A 27,290-nucleotide genomic window follows, 5' to 3' on the forward strand; every position below is an offset into this window, starting at 1 on the left:
ATCCCTATGCCATGAAGGCTGTCAGAAGTGCACAGTGTGAAGATTGCTTGGAGATGCACTGCGCATGTCCAAGCAATCTTCCTGCTCTCTGGTGACCCGGATGTTGTCATGACGACATCGGGTCGTCATGGCAACACCCGGGAAGCCTTTGCAGACTGCGCTGGAAGCCGGAAGAGGAGGTGAGTATCGCCGATCACCTCCCCTTGCCCCCGCAATGCCGCGATCGACTTCAATCGCAGCATCGCGGGGGTTAATGTGCTGGGAGCGGTGCGTGACCGCTCCCTGCACATAGTACCGGGTGTCAGCTGTGACAATCAGCTGACACCCGGCGGCGATCGCACCCGCACAGCCTGTGTGCGGGCGCGATCGCGATGACGTACTAATACGGGTCTGGCTCTTAAGTCCCAGGGCACAGACGCGTATTAGTACGTCAGATGTTATTAAGGGGTTAATCTCTGATATCTTGTATTTCTTTCTCATATCGGACGTCATGTTTGAGACTGTAAAGTGCTTATAATTCCCCCAGGAACACGGTCTGAAGAGAGTGCTTTCAGTGTGTGCATTCTCTTGGTGCTATGTCCAGGCCATGTCCTTCCTGTTGATGTTCAATACATCCGAAGGCGGCATTGATTGTGAGCAGGATTGTGTGATGTAACAATCTTGTGTGATGTAACAATCTTGTGTGAGCCCCGGGAACTCGAGTTGTGACACCAATGGAACGGCACCAGAACGGGAGGTGCATATGAGTGTTTTTATTTTAACAAGGCCAAACATGAGGAATGAGAAGGAGTTGTCCTAGTAGTGAAAAACCCCTTAATGAAGATACAATTTTCGGTTAAAAATGAAAAAGGCTTCTCCCCAGTGTGACTTCTCTGAAGTTTATTAAGAGTTGATTTCCATGTAAAACATTTCCCACATTAACAACAATAAAATGGCTTCTCGTCTGTGTGAGTTCTCTGGTGACTAAGAAGTGATGATTTCTTCACAAAACATTTCCCACATTCTGAACAAGAAAAAGGCTTCTCCCCTGTGTGAGTTCTCTGGTGCTTAATAAAATCTGAATTATCGTTAAAACATTTCCCACATTCTGTACAGGAGAAAGGCTTCGCCCCTGTGTGGGTTCTCTGGTGCTTAATCAAAGCTGATTTCTGGCTAAAACTTTTTCCACATTCTGAACAGGAAAAAGGCTTGTCCCCTGTGTGAGTCCTCTGGTGTATAACCAAAGCTGATTTCTGGATAAAACATTTCCCACATTCCAAACAGGAAAAAGGCTTCTCCCCTGTGTGAGTTCTCTGGTGTATAACCAAAGCTGATTTCTGGATAAAACATTTTCCACATTCTGAACATGAAAAAGGCTTCTCCCCTGTGTGAGTTCTCTGGTGCTTAACCAAATCTGATTTCTGGTTAAAACATTTCCCACATTCTGTACAGGAAAAAGGCTTCTCCCCTGTGTGAGTTATCTGATGTCTGATAAAACTTGATTTCAATGTAAAACATTTTCCACATTCTGAACAAGAAAATGGCTTCTCCTCTTTGTGACTTCTCTGGTGATTAACAAGATTTGATTTCTGGTTAAAACATTTCCAACACTTGAAACAAAAAAATCTATTCTCTGCTGTGTGAATGCTTTGATGTTTAAGAAAAGACTTTTGAAGGGGAAAACTATTTCCATATTCTGAACATGAAAATGGCTTCTTTGCTTTAGGAGCAATTTGTTTTTTAATGCTTATTTTGTGACTATGATTTTCCTTAGTAGTCGGTAATGAATCAGAAGACCGGACCTGTTTCAAATGATCAGATGACAGATCTTTGCTGTGAAGGGATGATGGTATATCTGGAGTAATGGCATTCACTTCAATTGTATCTTGTTTGATCTCAAGATCATCTGATTTAAAAATTGAAGATGTCAGCTGTCCCTCTGATCTCCTGGTACAGTCATCTGCCAAGAATAAAACCAATTATTATTTATGAATAACATATCCTTAAAATTTATATTGTTGAATATTGCTACTTAAACTATCTGCAAAAATGTACATTATGTAAAAGTATCATTATCTACCAAGAAAACATCACAGAGAAAAATCAGCCTTACCAACACCAAATCAGATAACAAATGCACTAGCATTTTAGTGTTGGTTGGGTGTACTGGGGTGTCTGTCCATGTGGGGTGTACTTATATAGTGCTGGGCAGCCGTCCTGAACTAATAGTATGGGCATCATCAATAGGCTACGCCAGACACTGTGCATCACACCTACCTGTGTGACTGGTGTCCTATGCAAGCTTCATCTGTGTGCATCTTTAATACTAGGCAACCACCCCCTCCATGAATTGGTAGGTTTGTGAGTGGTTGCTCCACCAGTATTTTGCACCTGTGCAGCCTCCACCTTTATCATGGGGGTCTGCTGCATCCTGCTAGTGCATTTGTTATATGATTTGGTGTTAGTAAGGCTGTATCTTTTTCTGTGATTTTTTTTAAATTTTGACCTATGTTAGCCGTCATTATTCACCAAGACAATAACAGTTCACAGTCTAATAGAAAACCTCATAGAATGAACCAGTGGATCGTAGTGTTCAACTGTTTGTTCATTCTGCCTCCCAAATATGGAATAAAAAGCCATCAAACAATGTTATGTAGGCAAAAATAATATCAATAAAAACGTCTACTCATCTCACAAAAAACAAGCCCCCACTCAGGTCCATCATCTGTCAATGGAAAAACAGAGGTTTCCACATTATTAGCGGCTCAAAGGCTTTTGAAAAGCAACATGGCTTCCATAAACCAATCCAGCAATATCCGCTCTCCCAAAGTCAGATCTCCCCCTCGCTTCTGAGCCTTGCAGTGCGCCCAAACCACATTTAGCCTCCATGTATTTGGCATTACTATAGTGAGAAGAACCCACTTAATTTACGGTGTGTATCTCCTGGAGCACAATCTGGGCACTATGTGTTGGGTAATGAAATTATATATTTGTAATTTTCACTCTCCATTATCCACTGCGTGCTAATATCCAGAAAGTGCCTGTAGAGTCAAAATAGTCACTACTCCTATAGATTATTTCACTGAGGGGTATAATTTCCAAAATGGAGTCACTTTATGGGGATTTCTCCTGCTCTAGTTTTCTGCAATTTGGTCACATTAGGGCTTCTGCAAATGGTGGGTCCCATCTCCTCTGGGATCTGCTCCTGCGACATCTGCTTCTCTCACCAGAAGCCGCCTTATTCATCCTGCAGGTGGCGCTGGTGATGGAGGAGACGTCAGAACCAGAAGCTCTGGGCGGCGCAGGCTCTGTCCAGCCACTAAGATTAGGGTGCCTGGGACCAGTAGTACCATCCAGTCTGGCAGTATGGGTGTGTGCTGTCCAGCTGGAGTAATCTGCTCCCTGCTTCAGCCATTTGGAGAGCACCACACCCTACTAAAGCTGGAAGCATATTACCAGAAGCTGCCAGATCCAGCCTTGTTCTCCTCTGGTTCAGTCCTCTGTGCTCAGCTCCCGGCTTGTGTATTTGATTCCTGTTGTGACCTCGGCCCGTTTACTGACTACTTTTGTGTGATTTTGTATTTTCTCTGACCTCCATGTTCTGACCCGGCTATCTGACTATTCTTCTTGGCATCTCACACCACAGAACATTAGGTAACACTGTGGCCCAAGCTTAGGGGGTCTCTGTCTAAGTCCAAGTCCATGTAGAGGGGTTAAAGGATGATGAGCAAGGCAAACCCTGGGATCTGGAAAATGGAGTAGATAGCGCCAAGCCTGTTCGTGGTGGCCATCTTTTGAGCTGCCAGGTAACTATGAACAGTGCCCCCAATACATTGTGTCTGCAAACTATCCCAGCAAAATCTGCATTCAAATAGCTAAATGGCGCTCCTTCCCTTTTTAACGTGCCATGTGCCCAGACAGTAGTGTACAGCTGTATATAGGGTATTGTCAGATTCAAGAGAAGTTGGAAGTTTGTAAGGTCCATTTGTTTCCTATTATCCTTTGTGAAGAATTCCAAAGTTATCACCATATAAAGTGACACACGACAGATTTGAAAAATGGGCTCAGATAGGAACACAAAACTGGCTGCAGGAAGGGGTTAAATCAGAGTATTTTGGTCACTAACTACTATAGTCAAAACTGAGTATAGACCATAACACATCTACTGAAATGATCAAACTCAACAGTCTCCATCAGTAAGTAGTGAGTAACTAGTGGTGAAACCTCTCTGGGGTAATTAGAGTATGGGGCTCGGGGGCTCTTGGCAATCTAAACTATCGTAAAGGCCAATATTTTCTGTCAGATGAATTTCAAGAAGAAATATTAGACGTTCAAAGAGAACTTTTTATAATACTGCAGAGCTGAGGCGTCTTAAATTTAGCTTAGAGAGATATCATGTTTTCTGTATAGTTTATCACAATCCTGTTTGAAGTTAGTCGGTTTTAAAAGAAATTGAAAAGTCAGGATAAAGGGAAACTCTGCTGTTATTGTACAGAAATTCACACTTGGCCCTCACTGCACATTTAATGTTGTAGATCATAAAAGTAAAGTTTGGCCAGAAAGACTGGACCTGGTCTTGTAGGAACCATATGAGCACATTCAGCAGCACAGAAGGGAGAGAAGGTAGATTCATCCAATAAGATATCAGGGTCCTAGGAAGCCAACAGCATCATTACCCTCCGCTTTCTCTTACAGGCCCATCATAATATTTTTTTCAAGTGATTTTCTGGCTTTGTAGTTTACAGATCTGGGCAGGTAACGGTCAGCGTCTTCTAATCCCAGGGGGTAGGTAGATCCTCCAGGTTGTAAGTTCTATGGAAAAGGGTTTCAATGCCCAAAATCATTTGAACAGTTTTGGGTGGAAGAGAATGTTGTGGTCTAGAGACAAAATGGTGATCACACGATTGTGATACGGCCGGACTACACCACTGATAAAGCAGCCACAGCCGGTGACTGAGAAGAATCTGTGACTTCTCTGCATTTAGTGGTTACTACTCACCTGGGTAGTCATATGTAGGAATCTCCTCTTTACACCGCTCATAACCCCTTACATATGCCTCTATAGTATTAATATGGTTGAGATCTTCACCCTGAAACAAATATTGTAAAAGTCACAAACAGATGAGAAGTCACATCTATGATCAGCTCTAATCCTGCCATCTCCACCGTTCTCATTACACGAGTATAAAACATATAAAACTGGTGGATAAAACAAGACTGAACACAAGACCTTCACAGCCGTCTACACATCATAGGGGAGATCTCAGGACACCTTCTCTCCATCTACCTGATGATCCTGAGGAACATTGGGATCTTCTTGTTTACAGTTCTGTGGAAGAAAAGGATGGGGACATCTCTCCGGTGTTGTCCTCTTACTGGATAGATCTGGAGGAAACACATACAGGGACTGAATTCATTCTTTACATACAGATAATTATAGGCCGTGTGTATTTAGTCCTGTCTATTACCTGGTGATGTGAGGGGCTGGGGAACCTCCATCATGACGTCTTTGTACAAATCTTTGTGTCCTTCTAAATACTCCCACTCCTCCATGGAGAAATAGACAGCGACATCCTGACATCTTATAGGAACCTGACAAACACAATGATACCGTCATCCCCCCGATCCTTTCATAGCGTTACAGTATAATGTCCCAGCATTCCCAGCAGTGTCACCTCTCCAGTCAGCAGCTCAATCATCTTGTAGGCGAGTTCTAGGATCTTCTGGTCATTGATGTCCTCATGTATCAGGGGGTGAGGTGGAGGCCTCGTGATTGGGCTCAGGGGTCTTCCCCATCCCTCAGACACAGGGTCCTGACAGCGCTCACTAGAGGTCTTCTTCACTACTGTGTAATCCTGGTTATGGAGAGACATTAATAAATCTCACTACAGACATTTCCAGAGTCCTCACCTCTCCAGTTCTGTCCATCTGTTATTCCCATAGATAAGAATGATGTAATGTGACGTCATCAGAATCTCTCACCTCTCCAGTAAACCGGAAGAGGATCTCTAGGGTGAGGTGTAATATCCTCTCTGCCATCGTGTCTCTATCCATATCCGTCTTTGATGGGTCCATAAGGAAAATTCTCTTAAATAGAAGATCTTCACTGAGAGGATCTGATATTGTGTAATAATACAATTACTGGAGATAATAAGGGGAAACATATGAGGAGATATATTATTTTACAGTATTTAGTTTTCTGCTTTACATCTAGTAATAAAACCTATATATTTTAAGCCACAGACAACAAGCAGTTTCTTCCTTGGAGTCTGTAGCTGAACACGTTTCTCAAAGACTCATCTTCCATAAAGCTAATTCTTGTCTCATTTACCGACACTGCAATCGGCATTAGCAATACTGCAGGATATATTCATTACACGTGACATGAGAAATAACTACTTCATGAGGATGACGAAATCTTCATCTTCAACTACGATTCTACAAACATATTTAGCCAGAGTTCTTCACTGACTACATCTCCACCGGCCGTCTATATGAATGTTTCCCGTCTTCCCCGGACTGTAATCTTCTATCACGTTAGATCTCATGTCTGATTCACACACAGAAGTTTGAGGCTTTGATACACGGTAAAGTTTTTAATATTAAACAGAGTAGGACTATCCTGAATGGGTTCCTTCTACCATGGGGGGATAGCTTTGATGCTATTTTTGATCAAAAACAGTGTTACTAAGAACCCTATTTTATTTAAATGCACTTTTGGTTTTTATTTATTTACAGCAGGGTTTATGATCATTTTTTTTCTTATAGTTTTTTTCTAATTTATGGCCATAGTAAACATGCATTTATGTGCTGCATGGATACCAACTTAAACCAAGCTCAAATTCTGTGTTTTTTCACGGGCACCATAGTGGCCCTGTGGGCTGCTGCTATGGATGATACACCCCTAACTATCCAACTATCATATGGTAAAAATCTCATAGGTCCTGGATTTATTAGTATCTGCACGAAGAATGGGGCTAAGTGAGTATTTATTAACGGGAATCCACTTCACCGACGACCCCACGGCCAGCAAGCATCAGAATCTTCACTTAATAAAAAGCCATTTCTCAGCAAACAGACCTCTAATATGAGGCATACAGGTATGTATAGATTCACATTTCTATCGCTTGTATGCCAATATTAGAGGTCAGATAAGTCCCAGGGGGTGACAGATTCCCTTTCATCAGCCGTGGGGTAATCATAAAACCAGATATGTATCAAGGTATTGTAAGGTGGCTAATGGTTACGTAGTCGATGGGAGGCATGTGTCACAGAGATGGCTGGTCTCTGTGTTGTAACCCGGAGTGTTTCTCAAGAGCAGATAAGCACTAAGGGGATCGGTTGGTGCACCTGGGAGCCGGGTTACGGGTAGCTAGGAGAGAATGGGAGAGTCCAGCTACCCACATACCTCACCTCTGGGTGTGGTTAACAGCCTATAAAATGGAGGCAGTTGTTTGGCACATGGTCTGTGTGTTTGGAGGGAGAAGGCCTACTGTGTATGTTTGTCTTCAGACCAAGCCAGGACACTAGACGCTACCCCAGCTTGTGTGCCGCACAAGCCTGGCTGAGCAGAGACCTGCTAAGGACATTTACTTTGCTTGCCTGATCTAAAGGCTATTTTCTTTTCTGTTTGGCTTCTGGGTTTATGAAGCAATAAACCCACATGAACTTTTAAAGGAACATGCCTCCTGTTTTCCTCCTGTCACACCCAAGTGAGTAAAACCTCCACAATTAGTGTTAGACTTGCGGGCAGCGTTCCCAGCAGAGATGTATGAGTGCTACAGGATGGACTGCATGCCCTGGGTGAAGTCTGTCGCAAGCCAGCAAGCATCGCCAGACGAAATGGAGGACCTGCTTAAACACCTGGTCCAGTCGCAGCAGCATCAACAGGAGACCAACAGGCTGTAGTTACAGCAGATTCAGCAGCACTAGCAGAAACGTCAGCAGATGCAGCTTCTGGCAACCGCCATCCAGGACAGGATGAGCGCTCCAACCCCAGGTCCGACTGATGACTCCCATGTCCGGAATGCAGCATGACGAGCTTTGCAGAAAATGACCCTGGGGGATGAGACCTTCCTGATGGTGTTTCAAAGGGTCACCGAGAGGGAGAAATTTCCACAAGAGCAGTGGGCAGAGGTACTGTCGCAATACTTGACTTCGAGAGCCCCAGAAGTACGCGTAGTAGGCGTACTATGATTTAGCTTTGCAGGACGCCCTATTTAGCTTTGCATAGTACGCCCTATTTAGCTTTGCATAGTACGCCCAAAAGGCATACTATGATTTAGCTTTGCAGGATGCCAAAGAGTATGGCAAGCTAAAAACTGAGATTCTCGCATGCTTGGGTTGACAATGACTATCAGGGCACAGCGGGTTCGTATCACTGGAACAAACCACCTCCGTCCCAAATGTTTGACCTGCTGCACCTGGTCCAGAAGTGGCTGAGCCAGAGTCCTCAATGTCTGCGCAGATGGTAGAGTGGGTGGTGATGGACCGGTTTGTGCACTCCCTGCCGAGGCCCATACTGCCGTGGGTTGCCCAGGGTGATCCCTGGTATGTGGGTGAACTGGTCGGACTGATCGAGAGATACCAGGGAGTTGAAGGTTTCTTGGGAAGGCAGCCCACTACATACTGGAGTTCCCAACAGGGGGTGGAGGCCCAAAAGGTGGTGGGACTTCCAAGGTCCAAATGGACGAGGGAGGTGGTGCCCAAGGTCCATACAGGTGATGTCGTTTGTTGGAGGTGCCACGGCCCAGACCATATAGCCGCCCGTAGTCCCCTGACCCTTGAGCCGATGGACTGCAGCATAGGACAACGTTGTTCATATTATGCTTATCCGGCCTGCAGTGTGAACTGTCCACCCACCGAGGGGCCACAAGCATGCCACGTGAAGGTGAACAGATGGGAAGTAACGGCACTGCTAGACTCCGGGAGCCTGGTGACCCTTATGAGGGCCACCCTTCCTCTCCAAATGATCCTGGGGAAAAAAGTCGGCGTTCAGTGCATTCATGGTGATGCTAAAGACTACCCTACGGGCCAGAGTGGACATTGAAAAGGCCCACGGTACAGAGTCCCACGAGGTCGGCGTCGTTCAGGACTTGTTGCACCCTATTATTATAGGCTGGAACTTTTGTTTGTTTTGGGATCTGTGGGGGAAGGGTTCTGGGTTCGCTGGCTCAGATAAGAAAAAAAATTAACCCTAAAGGAGGTATCACCACACCCAGAGTCAGACAGGTTTCCTTTTTGTGTCCTTGTGGGGGATGAGGAGGTAGTGCCCCCTGAGTCTGCCATTCCAGAGTTAGGGGTGACCAGCGAGAATTTTGGGTCTGCCCAACATAGGGACCTAACTCTGAAGGAAGCCTTTAATAATGTCGCTATTATAAATGGGGTTGCACAGGAGTCGGGGGCTGACACAAGGTTTCCCCATTTTATGATGAGTAAGGAGTTGTTGTACTGGGTCAAGAAAGTGAGGGAGGAGAGTGTGGAGCAGTTAATAGTGCCGGGCCCCTTTAGACGGAAGGTGTTGGACATGGCCCATTCACATTTCTTGGGGGGACATCTGGAAGTGGAAAAAACGCAGGAACGGATCGCGCAAAGGTTCTATTGGTAAACATTGGACATAATTTCAAAAAACATCACAGTAAAAGATAATACCTTACCAACACCAGGTCAGATTGCCAATGCACTGCAGGATGCAGCAAGCCTACATAATAAAGGCAGGGCCAGCACATGTGCAAAATACTGAAGCAGACAGCCACTCACTAACCTACCAAATTCATGGAGGGGGTGGCTGTGTAGTATTATACATGCACACCGATGGAGTCTGCATAGGACGGGCGCCAGTCCTTTATCATTGAGGCTTGCTGCATCCTGCAGTGCATTGGTAATCTGACCTGGTGTTGGTAAGGCATTATCTTTTAGGCTATGTGCCCACGATGCAGAAATGCTCCGGATTTTTTCCTGAGCGTTTCTGCATCTCCCTGGCAGAAAAAACGCATGAGGATTGTACGAAAGTTAAGCATTGTTCACATGGGGGTTGTCAAGCGCTTTCCAAGCGATTTTAGCATCACTTGGAAAGTGCTTGACAACTTGGTCACACTATATAAATCCATGCAACCGGCATGGATTTATATAGGGTGACTGAAAGAATGGTAAATAATAAAAAATAGGTAAAAAAAGGTAAGTATAATGTATATTTTTTATTTTATTCTTTTTTTTACAGGTTCTATTGTACCCGGGTCCGGAGGAGAGTCTCTTTTTCTCCAAACCCGGGTACCATAAGCACATTGAAAAGCATGGATTCCGCATCTGCAGATGCAATGATGCGGATTCCATGCGTTCCAATGCAAGTCAATGGCGGCGAAAACACCGCGCTAAAGCAAAATAATTGGTAGTGCTGGGGATTTTTCCGCAATGATAATCCGCAGCGGAAATTTACGCAGCATGTGCACAGCACATGGGATTATCATTGGGGAACATGGCAGACCTTCTACCAAGCGTTTTTTAAGCGTTTCTGCAGCGGAATTGCCGCTGCGGAAACGCTTTAAAAAAGGATAGTGGGAATACAGCCTTACTGTGATGTTTTTTGAAATTATGTCCAATGTTCACCATTTTTAATGTTTAGTGTTAGGGCTCGCAAGTATGAGGACCCTTGACGTTTGGGTTGCGAGCTTGTGTATTTTGGCCAAAATATCGACCAATACCTCATGTGGTGTATTTATCTTATACACTATTTTTCATCTTTTTTGCACATTTTTTTGCAGGATGCAGCCAGGCCTCTTTAGTGTTGGCTGGATGAATTGGGGCTTCTGTCTTGTGGGGGTGCACGTATATAGTGCTGGGCAGCCCGCCTGATCTAATAGTATGGGCGTCATCAACAAGCTGCAAGCCAGAAACTGTGCATCGCACATATCTGTGTGACTGGCGCCCTATGCAGACTCCATCGGTGTGCATGTATAATACTACACAGCCACCCCCTCCATGAATTGGTAGGTTAGTGAGTGGCTGTCTGCATCAGTATTTCGCACATGTGCTGGCCCCGCCTTTATCATGGAGGCTTGCTGCATCTGGTGTTGGTAAGGCATTATCTTTTACAAAGGTTCTATTGGCCTGGATGTCACCGGGAAATATTTAAGTATTGCAGGTCTTGCACTACGTGCCAGTTAACCGCCCCCCACCTCTCACTTTTGAAGTCCCCTCGTGCCATTGCCCATTATTGAAGTGCAATTCGAGAGAATTCCTATGGACTTGGTCAGTCCCCTGGTTGAATCTGCTCGTGGGCATCAATTTATATTGGTTATCCTGGACTATGCCACACGCTATCCTGAAGTGATTCCACTGAGAAACTCCTCCGCAAAGAATATATCCCGTGAGTTGGTCCATGTTTTTTCCCCAACAGGCTTACAAAAGGGAGATACTCACCGACCAGGAAATTCCCTCTATGAGTAAGGTGATGAGGGAGTTATGCAAAGCCCTCCAAATCTCCAAACTGAGGACTTCAGTATAACATCACCAGACAGATAGGTTTAACAAGACTCTGAAGAGTATACTGAGGAAGGACATAGAAAGGAACAGTAGAGACTGGGACTGTCTCCTACCGTATCTGTTGTTCTCCAACCGAAAGGTTTCACAGGCCTCTACAGGGTTCTCGCCATTCGAACTTCTGTATGGCCGACATTCGCGGGGTCTTCTAGATGTCACAAAGGAAATCTGGGAAGCCAAATTCACGCCCCACAGGAGCGTCATCGAGCACGTTGCTCTGATGCAGGAGAGGATTGTGAATGTGATGCCCATCGTAAAAGAACATCTCCTCCAGGCAATAGAAGCTTATGCCAGAGTCTACAACCGGTCAGCCAGAGTGAGGCAATTCAATCTGGGAGACCGGAGTCCTCATGCTAATTCCTAGGGTGGAAAGTAAGTTCTTGGCCAAGTGGCAAGGGCAAAATAAGATGGTGGAAAAAGTGGGTGAACTGAACTACAAGGTTCATCAACCGGGACGACGTAAGCCGTACTAGATATACGACATCAACCTCATCAAGCCGTGGCAAGACAGAGAGGCTGTGGAAGCTCCATGCTTTCTGGGCAAACTAAAAGGTGAAGTTGGAGGAGTCGCAATAGCGGAAATGCTAACGAAGGCCAAGAAACAGCAGTGTCGGGAGTTGATGCAGAAGAACAGGGATCTGTTCTCAGAATTGTCGGGCTGCATAAGGGTCATAGAACACAAGGCTCTGACGGAGCCACATGTGCGGGTGAACTTGAAGCCCTATCTGATACCTGAGGCCCGACGAGAGTTGATATCCAAAGAGGTAGCTTGTATGCTGAAGCTCAGTGTCATTGAAGAATTCAAGAGCAGTTGGTTGAGCCTGATCGTCTTGGTCCCAAATCCCAATGGTGAGTGGAGATTCTGCAACGACTATCGGAAGTTGAATGAGGTTTCCAAATTTGATGCATATCCAATGCCACGCGTCGTTGAGCTGATCAAGAGGCTTGGGCCAGAAAGGCACATAACCACCTTGGATCTGATGAAGGGATATTGGCAGATCCCCATGGCACAGGTAGCCAAAGAGAAGACTGCGTTTTCTACGCCGGACGGATGCTTCCAGTATGCCCGGATGCCGTTTGGACTGCAGGGGGCCCCTGCAAAATTCCAGAGAGCTATGGATTGCATCATTGCATCCCATAAGAAATATGCCGCAACATACCTGGACAATACTATCTTCAGTCCAGACTGGGAGAGTCATCTGGAAAAGATTCAGGCTGTGTTTGATGCTCTGAGGAAGGTGGGGTTTTCAATAAACTCGAAGAAATGTGGCATGGGGAAATAAGAAGCCAAGTACTTCGGATATGTAGTGGGTAGAGTCGAGATAAACCCCCAAAATACTAAAGTAGAAGCAATCCAAAATTGTCTGAGACCGGTGTCGAAAAAGCAAGTCAGAGCCTTCCTGGGAATCGTGGGATACTACAGGAAATTCATCCCAAACTTCGCCATGATGGCCGCACCCCTGACTGACCTCCTTAAAGGGACAAAATCAGCCAAGGCCAAGTGGACTGCAGCGGCGGAGACATCCTTTCAAAAGATGAAACTGGTTCTGTGTAGGCAACCGGTCCTGGTTGCCCCGAACTTCAAGAAAGAGTTTATACTCCAGACAGATGCCTCAGATGTCGGGTTAGCAGCAGTCTTTTCCCAGGAGATACAAGGGGAGGAGCACCCTGTCCTCTACCTGAGTAGAAAGCTGTCCTCCTGCGAGAAAAATTATTCGGTCATAGAGCAGGAACGCTTGGCTATAAAGTGTGCGGTGGACAGATTATTATCTGACTATGCTCCACTCCGATGGATGAGGAAAAAAAGTGAAAAAATGCCAGAGTCACCCTCGGGTTTTTAGCCCTACAGGACTCCTACTTCCCTGTAGAACATAGAGCAAGGAAGCTACATGGTAATGCCGATGATCTCTCGAAAATCCCCTGTCTGGTAGTAAAAGGTGTCAAGCCCACGACTTTAGGCAGAGGGGGGGGGGGGGGTATGAAAGGTGGCTAATGATCGAGTAGTCAATGGGAGGTATGTGTCACAGAGATGGCTGGTCTCTGTGATGTAACCCGGAGTGTTTCTCTAGGGCACATAAGTACTAAGAGGATCGTTTGGCGCACCTGGCAGCCGGGTTACGGGTAGCTAGGAGAGAATGGGCGGGTCCAGCTACCCACATACCTCACCTTTGGGTGTGGTTAACAGCCTATAAAATGAAGGCTGTTGTTTGGCACATGGTCTGTGTGTTTGGAGGTAGAAGGCCTACTGTGTATGTTTGTCTTCAGACCAAGCCAGGACACTGGACGCTACCCCAGCTTGTGTGCCACACAGGCCTGGCTGAGCAGAGACCCGCTAAGGACATTTACTTTGTTTGCCTGATCTAAAGGCTATTTGCTTTTCTGTTTGGCTTCTGGGTTTATGAAGTAATAAACCCACATGAAATTTAAGAACATGCCTCCTGTTTTCCTCCCATTGTGCCCCAGTGAGTAAAACCCCTACAATATGTATAAAGGAAAGGGTATGGTACTCACAGAATGTTTCAATAATCCGCCTCAATGCATTTTCCCAACAGGTTCATTAGGAGGCTTGATAGAGGGATGATAATTCATGATGTTCAGCACAGTGTGCCTAATAGCCAGGTGTCCATGTTTAAATATCCCACTTCATCCAAAACCCCTCCCAGACTAGGAGGTTCATTCCCATTCCTAGAGGTGAATTGTCACAGGATATACAGAATAGAGTCTGTCTACAATAATATACTGCGCCTGAGCTACTTCTCATGAGCTAGAGGTTCGATAATGTCCATCACCTCGTGTGCATGTCGGGAAGTGACGTGCTTTATGCTGAAACACCAGATAAACTGATTGCCGCCGCGCCACTCGTACCTGTGACTGCGCATGCCCGCAGTTATCATTCCATCTAGGATCATTGTTCAAAAATGCGCATGGCCAGATGTCGGCGTTCCACACCGGAGTGCATATGGTATTGGATTGCATTCCACCAACAGAAAAATCCTCTCTCTGAGATCAGTATCATGGGAGACTAAAAATAAGTATTGTACATCCTCCCACCATGCAATCGGCATGTGGATCTACTTTATCACTACAAAATATATGGGATGGTGGCCCACAGTATACTCTTAAATGGTCATATTTGACCCCTATTGCATAATTAGAGATACACAAGGAACACCACACTTGTTAGTTACTAAATAGTATAATTGGGATATAACTGATAAGAAATAATTCTGATATAGAAGCTCAGATCTCTTGATGAAGTAAAACAATGTGAACCTCGTTCACAGGGAACGGAGTAGCAATGGGTAGAGTATAAAATCCTAAAATGTAATCCGGAATGGGTCTGTATTCATACAAAACAGGCATAGGAAATTTGCTCATTCAGTCCCTTACGGCCTAATGAATCCAGTCTGGAAATCCACTCACTTTACTTTTAGACGATACATCTATTAAGTTCACCACCTCTCACATTGGCTTTAACCACTTGAATGATGCAAAAGGAGATGTCTCTTGTTTCACCTCAATGTGCACTGTTCATGTGTCTCACTAATGGGGTGTCCTGAAGTCACGCCAGGTGTGAGTGCAACGCAGAGAGTCACGCCAGGTGTGAGTGCAACGCAGAGAGTCACGCCAGGTGTGAGTGCAACGCAGAGGAGAAAGGGAAAGGGAGCCCAGATACTAGGGAAAAGGGGGAAGAGGTGACCTCCTAAACTGGACTAGCATCACCCTGTCTCTACCTAATGTCCCTATACAGCCTCCACAGCTGTCGCCCATCACATGCCTCGCCCAATTATCCCTGGCATAAGGCTATAGCTGGGGGTGGAAGGAGATGAGCACTAGTCAACCTCCGCTAGCACTCTAAAGACAAAAGGGGAAGACAACACAGGGGAATTACAGCTTCGCTTTAGAAGAAACTCCAACAGGGCACACGGCCTCAAGACTCCAAAGAGGACGTGATGCTGCTTCAGCCAAGTTCCAAGTAGAAATGAGTATACCCGGCGACGCCAACATAGACACACCAGGTATATATACACCCAGACTAAATGGAGGTAGAATCTGGGTCCTAAACACAGCCTCCCATCTAGGCAGCTGTCTGCATTGCCAAATGTGGAGATCTCTTGCAAACCCCTGCAGGGCGACTGTCTGTCACCTCTGACACACCCGTGACACCCAACTATGGCGTATTTCGCCCAAATGCCCCTCCACACTCCTCTTAGACTGCCTCTTGGTCGTGCATACATAATCTAGGAGGTAGAGGCATGTGACCACATATACAAGTCCTGAGGTTTTACAGTTGGAATAATCCCTCTGGAAAAAGGTTTCACCTGTAGAGGAACTCGAGAAAGATTTACATGGTCTCATTCAATTACATGTACAACTTTCTGCACATCTAAATAAACCACAGATTCTTCTATCTAGCCATGTCCCCTTGGGTGCAGTTTTTTTTTAGAAACTATGCACTAAACGGTCCCTAATTGACCAACCCTTTCTGAAAGTTATTGTGGGAGTAGATCACACAGCACCCTCAGGTCCAGGTCAGCCACAAGCACATCCTAGTGTTTTCTGAGGATATTAAAGATATGGTCACTCTGATTGTCACAAGTTCCTATTACTTGTGTTATCCCATATTTTTCTTGGTGTCTTGGTTAGGTATGGAGGAGTGTCTCTCTCTCCTCTTTTTCTGCAAACAATCGTGCAGAATCCAAAATGTACTGTGGGTACCTTTTTCCCTGAATCTGGTGTTTATGTCTTTTGCCTGTATATTAATATCTGTGACATTAGAGCAGTTTCTTCTCAACTATAAAAATTGGCCCTTGGATATTGTTTTTTTTTTTTTTTTTTCAGGAGGATGGGGTGGTGGCTATCCCACTTTAATAGTTTATGGTAGATGAGTGTCCCTAGGGTCCAAACCAGGGCTGTGGAGTCAGAGTCGGTGCCCATTTTGGTGGAGTCGGAGTTGGAGTCGGTATAAAATGGACCCACTCCGACGCCTAAAATATGTAATAAATTGGGTACAATAGTTCAATGCAGTTTGTGAGGAATATTTTTTCATAAGAATTTGGGAAAGTTATGAAATGTTCTATAAATGTCTTTCTTATTCCTGATCTAAGAGTCTAGACTTTTAGCTGAGAAAAATGTGTCCTACTGTAAATTTATCACTTAAACATGAGCCATGTATGAGGGAGTCGGAGTCGTGAAGTCGGAGATGGTGTCATGGAAATTTAGGAGTAGGAGTCGAAGGTTTGGCTTACCGACTCCACAGCCCTGGCTCCCATCCTGTACTTTCTTGATTGGTACATCAAGGAAAGGCAACTGGTAATAATTAAACTCTGATATAAATCTAAGGCCCACTCTATGGATATTGAGTTCCCTGACAAATTCAAGAAATTGTTCACTCGTCCTTGACCAGATGATAAAAATGTTGTCTATATATCTATATCATGCCCCAATATATGGTTGCCACCACTTATAATCATCCCTGAGTATTTTGGTTTCCTCCCACCAGCCCAGGAATAGATTAGCAAATGAGGGGGCACAGGGGCTGCCCATCGCAGTACCCCTGAGCTCGGGTAAGTATTTCCTGTCAAAAGAAAGACGTTATGAGTAAGAATTAATTTTAGAAGATGGTCCATGAAGTCATTATGTCTGCTACACTCTATTGATCTCGATTGCTATAAACATCTTACTCCACTGATATCATCCTCATGCGATATATTACTGTACAAAGCCTCGATATCTAGTAAGGCCTGCTCCCCTACATGCATGTATACATGCTCGAGGGTCTACATGTAGGGGAGCAGGGAAAGGGAAAACTAACTCCAGAGGGATTATTCCAACTGCAGGACCTCAGGCGGTACCGTGGGAACATTATACTGTGTGGGGGCATCATCCATACTGCATAAGGGGCATAATGGGGGCATTACACTGTGGGGGACATCATATATACTGCATAAGGGGCATAATTGGGTCATTACACTGTGGGGGGCATCATACATACTGCATAAGGGGCATAATTGGGTCATTACACTGTATGGGGCATCATACATCCTGCATAAGGGGCATAATGGGGGCATTAAACTATGAGGAGGCATCATACATCCTGCATAAGGGGCATAATGGAGGCATTACTCTGTGGGGGCATCATACATCCTGCATAAGGGGCATAATGGGGGCATTACACTGTGTGGGGGCATCACACATCCTGCATAAGGGGCATAATGGGGGCATTACACTGTGGGGGGCATCATACATCCTGCAAAAGGGAAATAATGGGGGCATTACACTGTGTGGGGTATCATACATACTGCATAAGGGGCATAATGGGGGCATTACACTGTGTGGGGCATCATACATACTGCATAAGGGGCATAATGGGGGCATTACACTGTGTGGGGGCATCATACATACTGCATAAGGGGCATAATGGAGACATTACACTGTGGGGGGCATCATACATCCGGCATAAGGGGCATAATGGGGGCATCATACATCCTGCATAAGGGGCATAATGGGGGCATTACACTGTGGGGGGCACCATACATCCTGCATAAGGGGCATAATGGGTGCATTACACTGTGTGGGGGCATCATACATCCTGCATAAGGGGCATAATGGGGGCATTACACTGTGTGGGGCATCATACACACTGCATAAGGGGCATAATGGGGGCATTACACAGTGTGGCATCATCATACATACTGCATAAGGAGCATAATGGGGGCATTACACTGTGTGGGGCATCATACATACTGCATAAGGGGCATAATGGGGGCATTACACTGTGTGGGGCATCATACATACTGCATAAGGGGCATAATGGGGGCATTACACTGTGTGGGGGCATCATACATACTGCATAAGGGGCATAATGGGGGCATTACACTGTGGGGGCATCATACATCCAGCATAAGGGGCATAATGGGGGCATTGCACTGTGTGGGGGCATCATACATCCTACATAAGGGCATAATGGAGGCATTACACTGTGGGGGGCATCATACATCCTGCATAAGGGGCATAATGGGGGCATTACACTGTGTGGGGGCATCATACATACTGCATAAGGGGCATAATGGAGGCATTACACTGTGGGTGGCATCATACATCCTGCATAAGGGGCATAATGGGGGCATCATACATACTGCATAAGGGGCATAATGGAGGCATTACACTGTGGGGGGCATCATACATCCTGCATAAGGGGCATAATGGGGGCATTACACTGTGTGGGGCATCATACATACTGCATAAGGGGCATAATGGGGGAATTACACTGTGGGTGGCATCATACATACTGCATAAGGAGCATAATGGGGGCATTACACTGTGTGGGGCATCATACATCCTGCATAAGGGGCATAATGGGGGCATTACACTGTGTGGGGGCATCATTCATCCTGCATAAGGGGCATAATGGGGGCATTACACTGTGTAGGGCATCATACATACTGCATAAGGGGCATAATGGGGGCATTACACTGTGTAGGGGCATCATACATACTGCATAAGGGGCATAATGGAGGCATTACACTGTGGGGGGCATCATACATCCTGCATAAGGGGCATAATGGGGGCATTACACTGTGTGGGGGCATCATACATCCTGCTTAAGGGGCATAATGGGGGCATTACACATCCAGCATAAGGGGCATAATGGGGGCATTACACTGTGTGGGGGCATCATACATCCTGCATAAGGGCATAATGGAGGCATTACACTGTGGGGGGCATCATACATCCTGCATAAGGGGCATAATGGGGGCATTACACTGTGGGGGGACATCATACATACTGCATAAGGGGCATAATGGAGGCATTACACTGTGGGGGGCATCATACATCCTGCATAAGGGGCATAATGGGGGCATTACACTGTGTGGGGGCATCATACATCCTGCATAAGGGGCATAATGGGGGCATTATACTGTGTGGGGCATCATACATACTGCATAAGGGGCATAATGGGGGAATTACACTGTGGGTGGCATCATACATCCTGCATAAGGGGCATAATGGGGGCATTACACTGTGGGGGGCATCATACATCCTGCATAAGGGGCATAATGGGGGCATTACACTGTGTGGGGGCATCATTCATCCTGCATAAGGGGCATAATGGGGGCATTACACTGTGTGGGGGCATCATTCATCCTGCATAAGGGGCATAATGGGGGCATTACACTGTGTAGGGCATCATACATACTGCATAAGGGGCATAATGGGGGCATTACACTGTGTGGGGGCATCATACATACTGCATAAGGGGCATAATGGAGGCATTACACTGTGGGGGGCATCATACATCCTGCATAAGGGGCATAATGGGGGCATTATACTGTGTGGGGCATCATACATACTGCATAAGGGGCATAATGGGGGAATTACACTGTGGGTGGCATCATACATCCTGCATAAGGGGCATAATGGGGGCATTACACTGTGGGGGGCATCATACATCCTGCATAAGGGGCATAATGGGGGCATTACACTGTGTGGGGGCATCATACATCCTGCATAAGGGGCATAATGGGGGCAATACACTGTGTGGGGGCATCATTCATCCTGCATAAGGGGCATAATGGGGGCATTACACTGTGTAGGGCATCATACATACTGCATAAGGGGCATAATGGGGGCATTACACTGTGGGGGGCATCATACATACTGCATAAGGGGCATAATGGAGGCATTACACTGTGGGGGGCATCATACATCCGGCATAAGGGGCATTACACTGTGTGGGGGCATCATACATCCTGCATAAGGGGCATAATGGGGGCATTACACTGTGTGGGGCATCATACACACTGCATAAGGGGCATAATGGTGGCATTACACAGTGTTACAGCATCATACATACTGCATAAGGAGCATAATGGGGGCAATACACTGTGTGGGGCATCATACATACTGCATAAGGGGCATAATGGGGGCATTACACTGTGTGGGGCATCATACATACTGCATAAGGGGCATAATGGGGGCATTACACTGTGTGGGGGCATCATACATACTGCATAAGGGGCATAATGGAGGCATTACACTGTGGGGGGCATCATACATACTGCATAAGGGGCATAATGGAGGCATAACACATCCTGCATAAGGGGCATAATGGGGGCATTACACTGTGTGTGGGCATCATACATCCTGCATAAGGGGCATAATGGGGGCATTACACTGTGGGGGCATCATACATCCAGCATAAGGGGCATTATGGGGGCATTGCACTGTGTGGGGGCATCATACATCCTGCATAAGGGGCATAATGGAGGCATTACACTGTGGGGGGGCATCATACATCCTACATAAGGGGCATAATGGAGGCATTACACTGTGTGGGGGCATCATACATACTGCATAAGGGGCATAATGGAGGCATTACACTGTGGGGGGCATCATACATCCTGCATAAGGGGCATAATGGGGGCATTACACTGTATGGGGGCATCATACATGGGGCATAATGGAGGCATTACACTGTGGGGGGCATCATACATCCTGCATAAGGGGCATAATGGGGCATTACACTGTGTGGGGCATCATACATACTGCATAAGGGGTATAATGGGGGAATTACACTGTGGGTGGCATCATACATCCTGCATAAGGGGCATAATGGGGGCATTACACTGTGGGGGGCATCATACATCCTGCATAAGGGGCATAATGGGGGCATTACACTGTGTGGGGGCATCATACATCCTACATAAGGGGCATAATGGGGGCATTACACTGTGTGGGGGCATCATTCATCCTGCATAAGGGGCATAATGGGGGCATTACACTGTGTGGGGGGCATCATACATCCTGTATAAGGGGCATAATGGGGGCATTACACTGTGTGGGGGCATCATACATCCTGCATAAGGGGCATAATGGGGGCATTACACTGTGGGGGCATCATACATCCTGCATAAGGGGCATAATGGGGGCATTACACTGTGTGGGCGCATCATACATCGTGCATAAGGGGCATAATGGGGGCATTACACTGTGTGGGGGCATCATACATACTGCATAAGGGGCATAATGGAGGCATTACACTGTGGGGGGCATCATACATCCTGCATAAGGGGCATAATGGGGGCATTACACTGTGTGGGGGCATCATACATCCTGCTTAAGGGGCATAATGGGGGCATTACACTGTGTGGGGGCATCATACATCCAGCATAAGGGGCATAATGGGGGCATTGCATTGTGTGGGGGCATCATACATCCTGCATAAGGGCATAATGGAGGCATTACACTGTGGGGGGGCATCATACATCCTGCATAAGGGGCATAATGGGGGCATTACACTGTGTGGGGGCATCATACATACTGCATAAGGGGCATAATGGAGGCATTACACTGTGGGGGGCATCATACATCCTGCATAAGGGGCATAATGGGGGCATTACACTGTATGGGGGCATCATACATACTGCATAAGGGGCATAATGGAGGCATTACACTGTGGGGGGCATCATACATACTGCATAAGGGGCATAATGGAGGCATTACACTGTGGGGGGCATCATACATCCTGCATAAGGGGCATAATGGGGGCATTATACTGTGTGGGGCATCATACATACTGCATAAGGGGCATAATGGGGGAATTACACTGTGGGTGGCATCATACATCCTGCATAAGGGGCATAATGGGGGCATTACAATGTGGGGGGCATCATACATCCTGCATAAGGGGCATAATGGGGGCATTACACTGTGTGGGGGCATCATACATCCTGCATAAGGGGCATAATGGGGGCATTACACTGTGTGGGGGCATCGTTCATCCTGCATAAGGGGCATAATGGGGGCATTACACTGTGTAGGGCATCATACATACTGCATAAGGGGCATAATGGGGGCATTACACTGTGTGGGGGCATCATACATACTGCATAAGGGGCATAATGGAGGCATTACACTGTGGGGGGCATCATACATCCTGCATAAGGGGCATAATGGGTGCATTACACTGTGTGGGGGCATCATACATCCTGCTTAAGGGGCATAATGGGGGCATTACACAGTGTTACAGCATCATACATACTGCATAAGGAGCATAATGGGGGCAATACACTGTGTGGGGCATCATACATACTGCATAAGGGGCATAATGGGGGCATTACACTGTGTGGGGCATCATACATACTGCATAAGGGGCATAATGGGGGCATTACACTGTGTGGGGGCATCATACATACTGCATAAGGGGCATAATGGAGGCATTACACTGTGGGGGGCATCATACATACTGCATAAGGGGCATAATGGAGGCATTACACATCCTGCATAAGGGGCATAATGGGGGCATTACACTGTGTGGGGGCATCATACATCCTGCATAAGGGGCATAATGGGGGCATTACACTGTGGGGGCATCATACATCCAGCATAAGGGGCATAATGGGGGCATTGCACTGTGTGGGGGCATCATACATCCTGCATAAGGGGCATAATGGAGGCATTACACTGTGGGGGGGCATCATACATCCTGCATAAGGGGCATAATGGAGACATTACACTGTGTGGGGGCATCATAAATACTGCATAAGGGGCATAATGGAGGCATTACACTGTGGGGGGCATCATACATCCTGCATAAGGGGCATAATGGGGGCATTACACTGTATGGGGGCATCATACATGGGGCATAATGGAGGCATTACACTGTGGGGGGCATCATACATCCTGCATAAGGGGCATAATGGGGGCATTACACTGTGTGGGGGCATCATACATCCTACATAAGGGGCATAATGGGGGCATTACACTGTGTGGGGGCATCATTCATCCTGCATAAGGGGCATAATGGGGGCATTACACTGTGTGGGGGGCATCATACATCCTGCATAAGGGGCATAATGGGGGCATTACACTGTGTGGGGGGCATCATACATCCTGTATAAGGGGCATAATGGGGGCATTACACTGTGTGGGGGCATCATGGGGGCATTACACTGTGTGGGGGCATCATACATACTGCATAAGGGGCATAATGGAGGCATTACACTGTGGGGGGCATCATACATCCTGCATAAGGGGCATAATGGGGGCATTACACTGTATGGGGGCATCATACATGGGGCATAATGGAGGCATTACACTGTGGGGGGCATCATACATCCTGCATAAGGGGCATAATGGGGGCATTACACTGTGTGGGGCATCATACATACTGCATAAGGGGTATAATGGGGGAATTACACTGTGGGTGGCATCATACATCCTGCATAAGGGGCATAATGGGGGCATTACACTGTGGGGGGCATCATACATCCTGCATAAGGGGCATAATGGGGGCATTACACTGTGTGGGGGCATCATTCATCCTACATAAGGGGCATAATGGGGGCATTACACTGTGTGGGGGCATCATTCATCCTGCATAAGGGGCATAATGGGGGCATTACACTGTGTGGGGGGCATCATACATCCTGTATAAGGGGCATAATGGGGGCATTACACTGTGTGGGGGCATCATGGGGGCATTACACTGTGTGGGGGCATCATACATACTGCATAAGGGGCATAATGGGGCATTACACTGTGTGGGCGCATCATATTTGCTGCATAAGGGGCATAATGGGGGCATTACACTGTGGGGGCATCATACATCCTGCATAAGGGGCATAATGGGGGCATTACACTGTGTGGGCGCATCATACATGCTGCATAAGGGGCATAATGGGGGCATTACACTGTGTGGGGGCATCATATATCGTGCATAAGGGGCATAATGGGGGCATTACACTGTGTGGGGGCATCATACATCCTGCATGGGGCATAATGGGGGCATTACACTGTGTGGGGGCATCAAACATCCTGCATAAGGGGCATAATGGGGGCATTACACTGTGTGGGGGCATCATTCATCCTGCATAAGGGGCATAATGGGGGCATTACACTGTGTGGGGGCATCATACATCCTGCATAAGTGGCATAATGGGGGCATTACACTGTGTGGGGGCATCATACATGCTGCATAAGGGGCATAATGGGGGCATTACACTGTGTGGGGGCATCATACATCCTGCATAAGGGGCATAATGGAGGCATTACACTGTGTGGGGGCATCATACATCCTGCATAAGGGGCATAATGGAGGCATTATAATGTGGGGGGGCATCATACATCCTGCATAAGGGGCATAATGGGGGCATTACACTGTGTGTGGGCATCATACATCCTGCATAAGGGGCATAATGGGGGCATTACACTGTGTGGGGGCATCTTACATACTGTATAAGGGGCATAATGGGGGCATTACACTGTAAGGGGGGCATCATACATACTGAATAAGGGGCATAATGGAGGCATCATACATCCTGCATAAGGGGCATTACACTGTGTGGGGGCATCATACATGCTGCATAAGGGGCATAATGGGGGCATTACACTGTGTGGGGGCATCATACATCCTGCATGGGGCATAATGGGAGCATTACACTGTGTGGGGGCATCATACATCCTGCATAAGGGGCATAATGGGGGCATTACACTGTGTGGGGGTATCATACATCCTGCATAAGGGGCATAATGGGGGCATTACACTGTGTGGGGGCATCATACATACTGCATAAAGGGCATAATGGGGGCATTACACTGTGTGGGGGCATCATACATACTGCATAAAGGGCATAATGGGGGCATTACACTGTGTGGGGGCATCATACATACTGCATAAAGGGCATAATGGGGGCATTACACTGTATGTGGGGCATCATACATTCTGTATAAGGGGCATAATGGGGGCATTACACTGTGTGGGGGCATCATACATCCTGCATAAGGGGCATAATGGGGGCATTACACTGTGTGGGGGCATCATACATCCTGCATAAGGGGCATAATGGGGGCATTACACTGTGTGGGGGCATCATACATACTGCATAAAGGGCATAATGGGGGCATTACACTGTGTGGGGGCATCATACATACTGCATAAAGGGCATAATGGGGGCATTACACTGTGTGTGGGGCATCTTACATTCTGTATAAGGGGCATAATGGGGGCATTACACTATGTGGGGGCATCATACATCCTGCATAAGGGGCATAATGGGGGCATTACACTGTGGGGGCATCATACATCCTGCATAAGGGGTATAATGGGGGCATTACACTGTGGGGGCATCATACATCCTGCATAAGGGGTATAATGGGGGCATTACACTGTGTGGGGGGCATCATACATCCTGCATAAGGGGCATAATGGGGGCATTACACTGTGGGGCCAGTAAAGGGGTCCTGTACTATGAGAACAATACGTTTCCTCCCTTCCTGTCTCCATAGTTGGGTCGTATGTATCTATTACAGGAAACAGAACAAAAACCTTATGATTCTTATAAAGGGGCAACACAAGACCCCAAAAGAGTCTCCGTGCTGAAGCGGTTAATGCCCCCTGCGCCCAGTAATGGGGTCTCCACATACCTCCAACCTGCAGAGCCGCCTCCACATATATGGCTGCTTTGTGCGCACAGGAGCTGTGATGAGGTCACAGGAGGGGAGGAGTCAGGGGTCACATGATCAGGGGGCCTCAGTGGATGCAGGACTCTGCTGTGCTGGTTGTCATGGTGCTGGATGAGCTGAAGTTTATGTGTGGGGTCAGGAGGGGTGGATGTAGCAGAGCCGCGTGTGTACGAGGTGTACGGAGCAGAGCCGTGTGTGTACGAGGTGTACGGAGCAGAGCCGCGTGTGTACGAGGTGTACGGAGCGGAGCCGCGTGTGTACGAGTTGTACGGGGCGGAGCCGTGTGTGTACGAGGTGTACGGAGAGGAGCCGCGCGTGTACGAGGTGTACGGAGCAGAGCCGTGTGTGTACGAGGTGTACGGAGCAGAGCCGCGTGTGTACGAGGTGTACGGAGCGGAGCTACGCGTGTACGAGGTGTACGGAGCAGAGCCGCGTGTGTACGAGGTGTACGGAGCAGAGCTGTGTGTGTACGAGGTGTACGGAGCGGAGCCGCGTGTGTACGAGGTGTACGGAGCGGAGCCGCGTGTGTACGAGGTGTACGGAGCGGAGCCGCGTGTGTACGAGGTGTACGGAGCAGAGCCGCGTGTGTACGAGGTGTACGGAGCAGAGCCGCGTGTGTACGAGGTGTACGGAGCAGAGCCGCGTGTGTACGAGGTGTACGGAGCAGAGCCGCGTGTGTACGAGGTGTACGGAGCAGAGCCGCGTGTGTACGAGGTGTACGGAGCAGAGCCGCGTGTGTACGAGGTGTACGGAGCAGAGCCGCGTGTGTACGAGGTGTACGGAGCAGAGCCGCGTGTGTACGAGGTGTACGGAGCAGAGCCGCGTGTGTACGAGGTGTACGGAGCAGAGCCGCGTGTGTACGAGGTGTACGGAGCAGAGCCGCGTGTGTACGAGGTGTACGGAGCAGAGCCGCATGTGTACGAGGTGTACGGAGCGGAGCCGCGCGTGTACGAGGTGTACGGAGCGGAGCCGCGCGTGTACGAGGTGTACGGAGCGGAGCCGCGCGTGTACGAGGTGTACGGAGCAGAGCCGTGTGTGTACGAGGTGTACGGAGCAGAGCCACGTGTGTACGAGGTGTACGGAGCAGAGCCGTGTGTGAGCGAGGTGTATGGAGCGAACCCGTGCGTGTACGAGGAGTGCATATCTGTGCGCTGTAAGGTCGCAGCTGGACAGGTTGTGGACGGGAGGTATGTGTCCCCGAAGTACCAACCTTCGGTGATGTAGGACGCGGAGAAGCAGGCTCCAGCACACATAGTGCTGAGAGGGAGTTAATGGGCCCGGATTAAAGGGCCGGGTTTTACGAGCAG

General features: G+C 47.5%; 1 protein-coding gene across 1 annotated transcript; it reads right to left on the bottom strand.

Moving 5' to 3' along the window:
- Positions 1–478: 478 nt before the first annotated feature.
- Positions 479–25,999, bottom strand: LOC141176031 (uncharacterized). The gene is made up of 7 exons (XM_073660005.1): positions 25,945–25,999; positions 5,962–6,095; positions 5,655–5,834; positions 5,448–5,571; positions 5,267–5,364; positions 4,979–5,069; positions 479–1,939 (listed from the first exon to the last, which is right to left on the bottom strand). The coding sequence occupies exons 2-7, from the start codon at positions 6,052–6,054 to the stop codon at positions 918–920; spliced, it is 1,608 nt and encodes a 535-aa protein (XP_073516106.1). The 5' UTR covers positions 6,055–6,095; positions 25,945–25,999; the 3' UTR covers positions 479–917.
- Between the last annotated feature and the right edge of the window lie 1,291 nt (positions 26,000–27,290).

The sequence above is a fragment of the Phyllobates terribilis genome, unplaced genomic scaffold, assembly GCF_046119375.1.
Source record: "Phyllobates terribilis strain yellow unplaced genomic scaffold, ASM4611937v1 Scaffold_17__1_contigs__length_24005725, whole genome shotgun sequence".
Classification (NCBI taxonomy): Eukaryota; Metazoa; Chordata; class Amphibia; order Anura; family Dendrobatidae; genus Phyllobates; species Phyllobates terribilis.

Excerpts from the sequence above, each read along its gene's own strand:
- LOC141176031 (XM_073660005.1), bottom strand. The coding sequence starts at position 6,054 with ATGGACCCATCAAAGACGGATATGGATAGAGACACGATGGCAGAGAGG. Across the intron at positions 5,572-5,654 it reads TTGAGCTGCTGACTGGAGAG|GTTCCTATAAGATGTCAGGA; the intron begins GTGACACTGCTG and ends TGTGTTTGTCAG. Across the intron at positions 5,070-5,266 it reads ATGTTCCTCAGGATCATCAG|GGTGAAGATCTCAACCATAT; the intron begins GTAGATGGAGAG and ends TATTTGTTTCAG.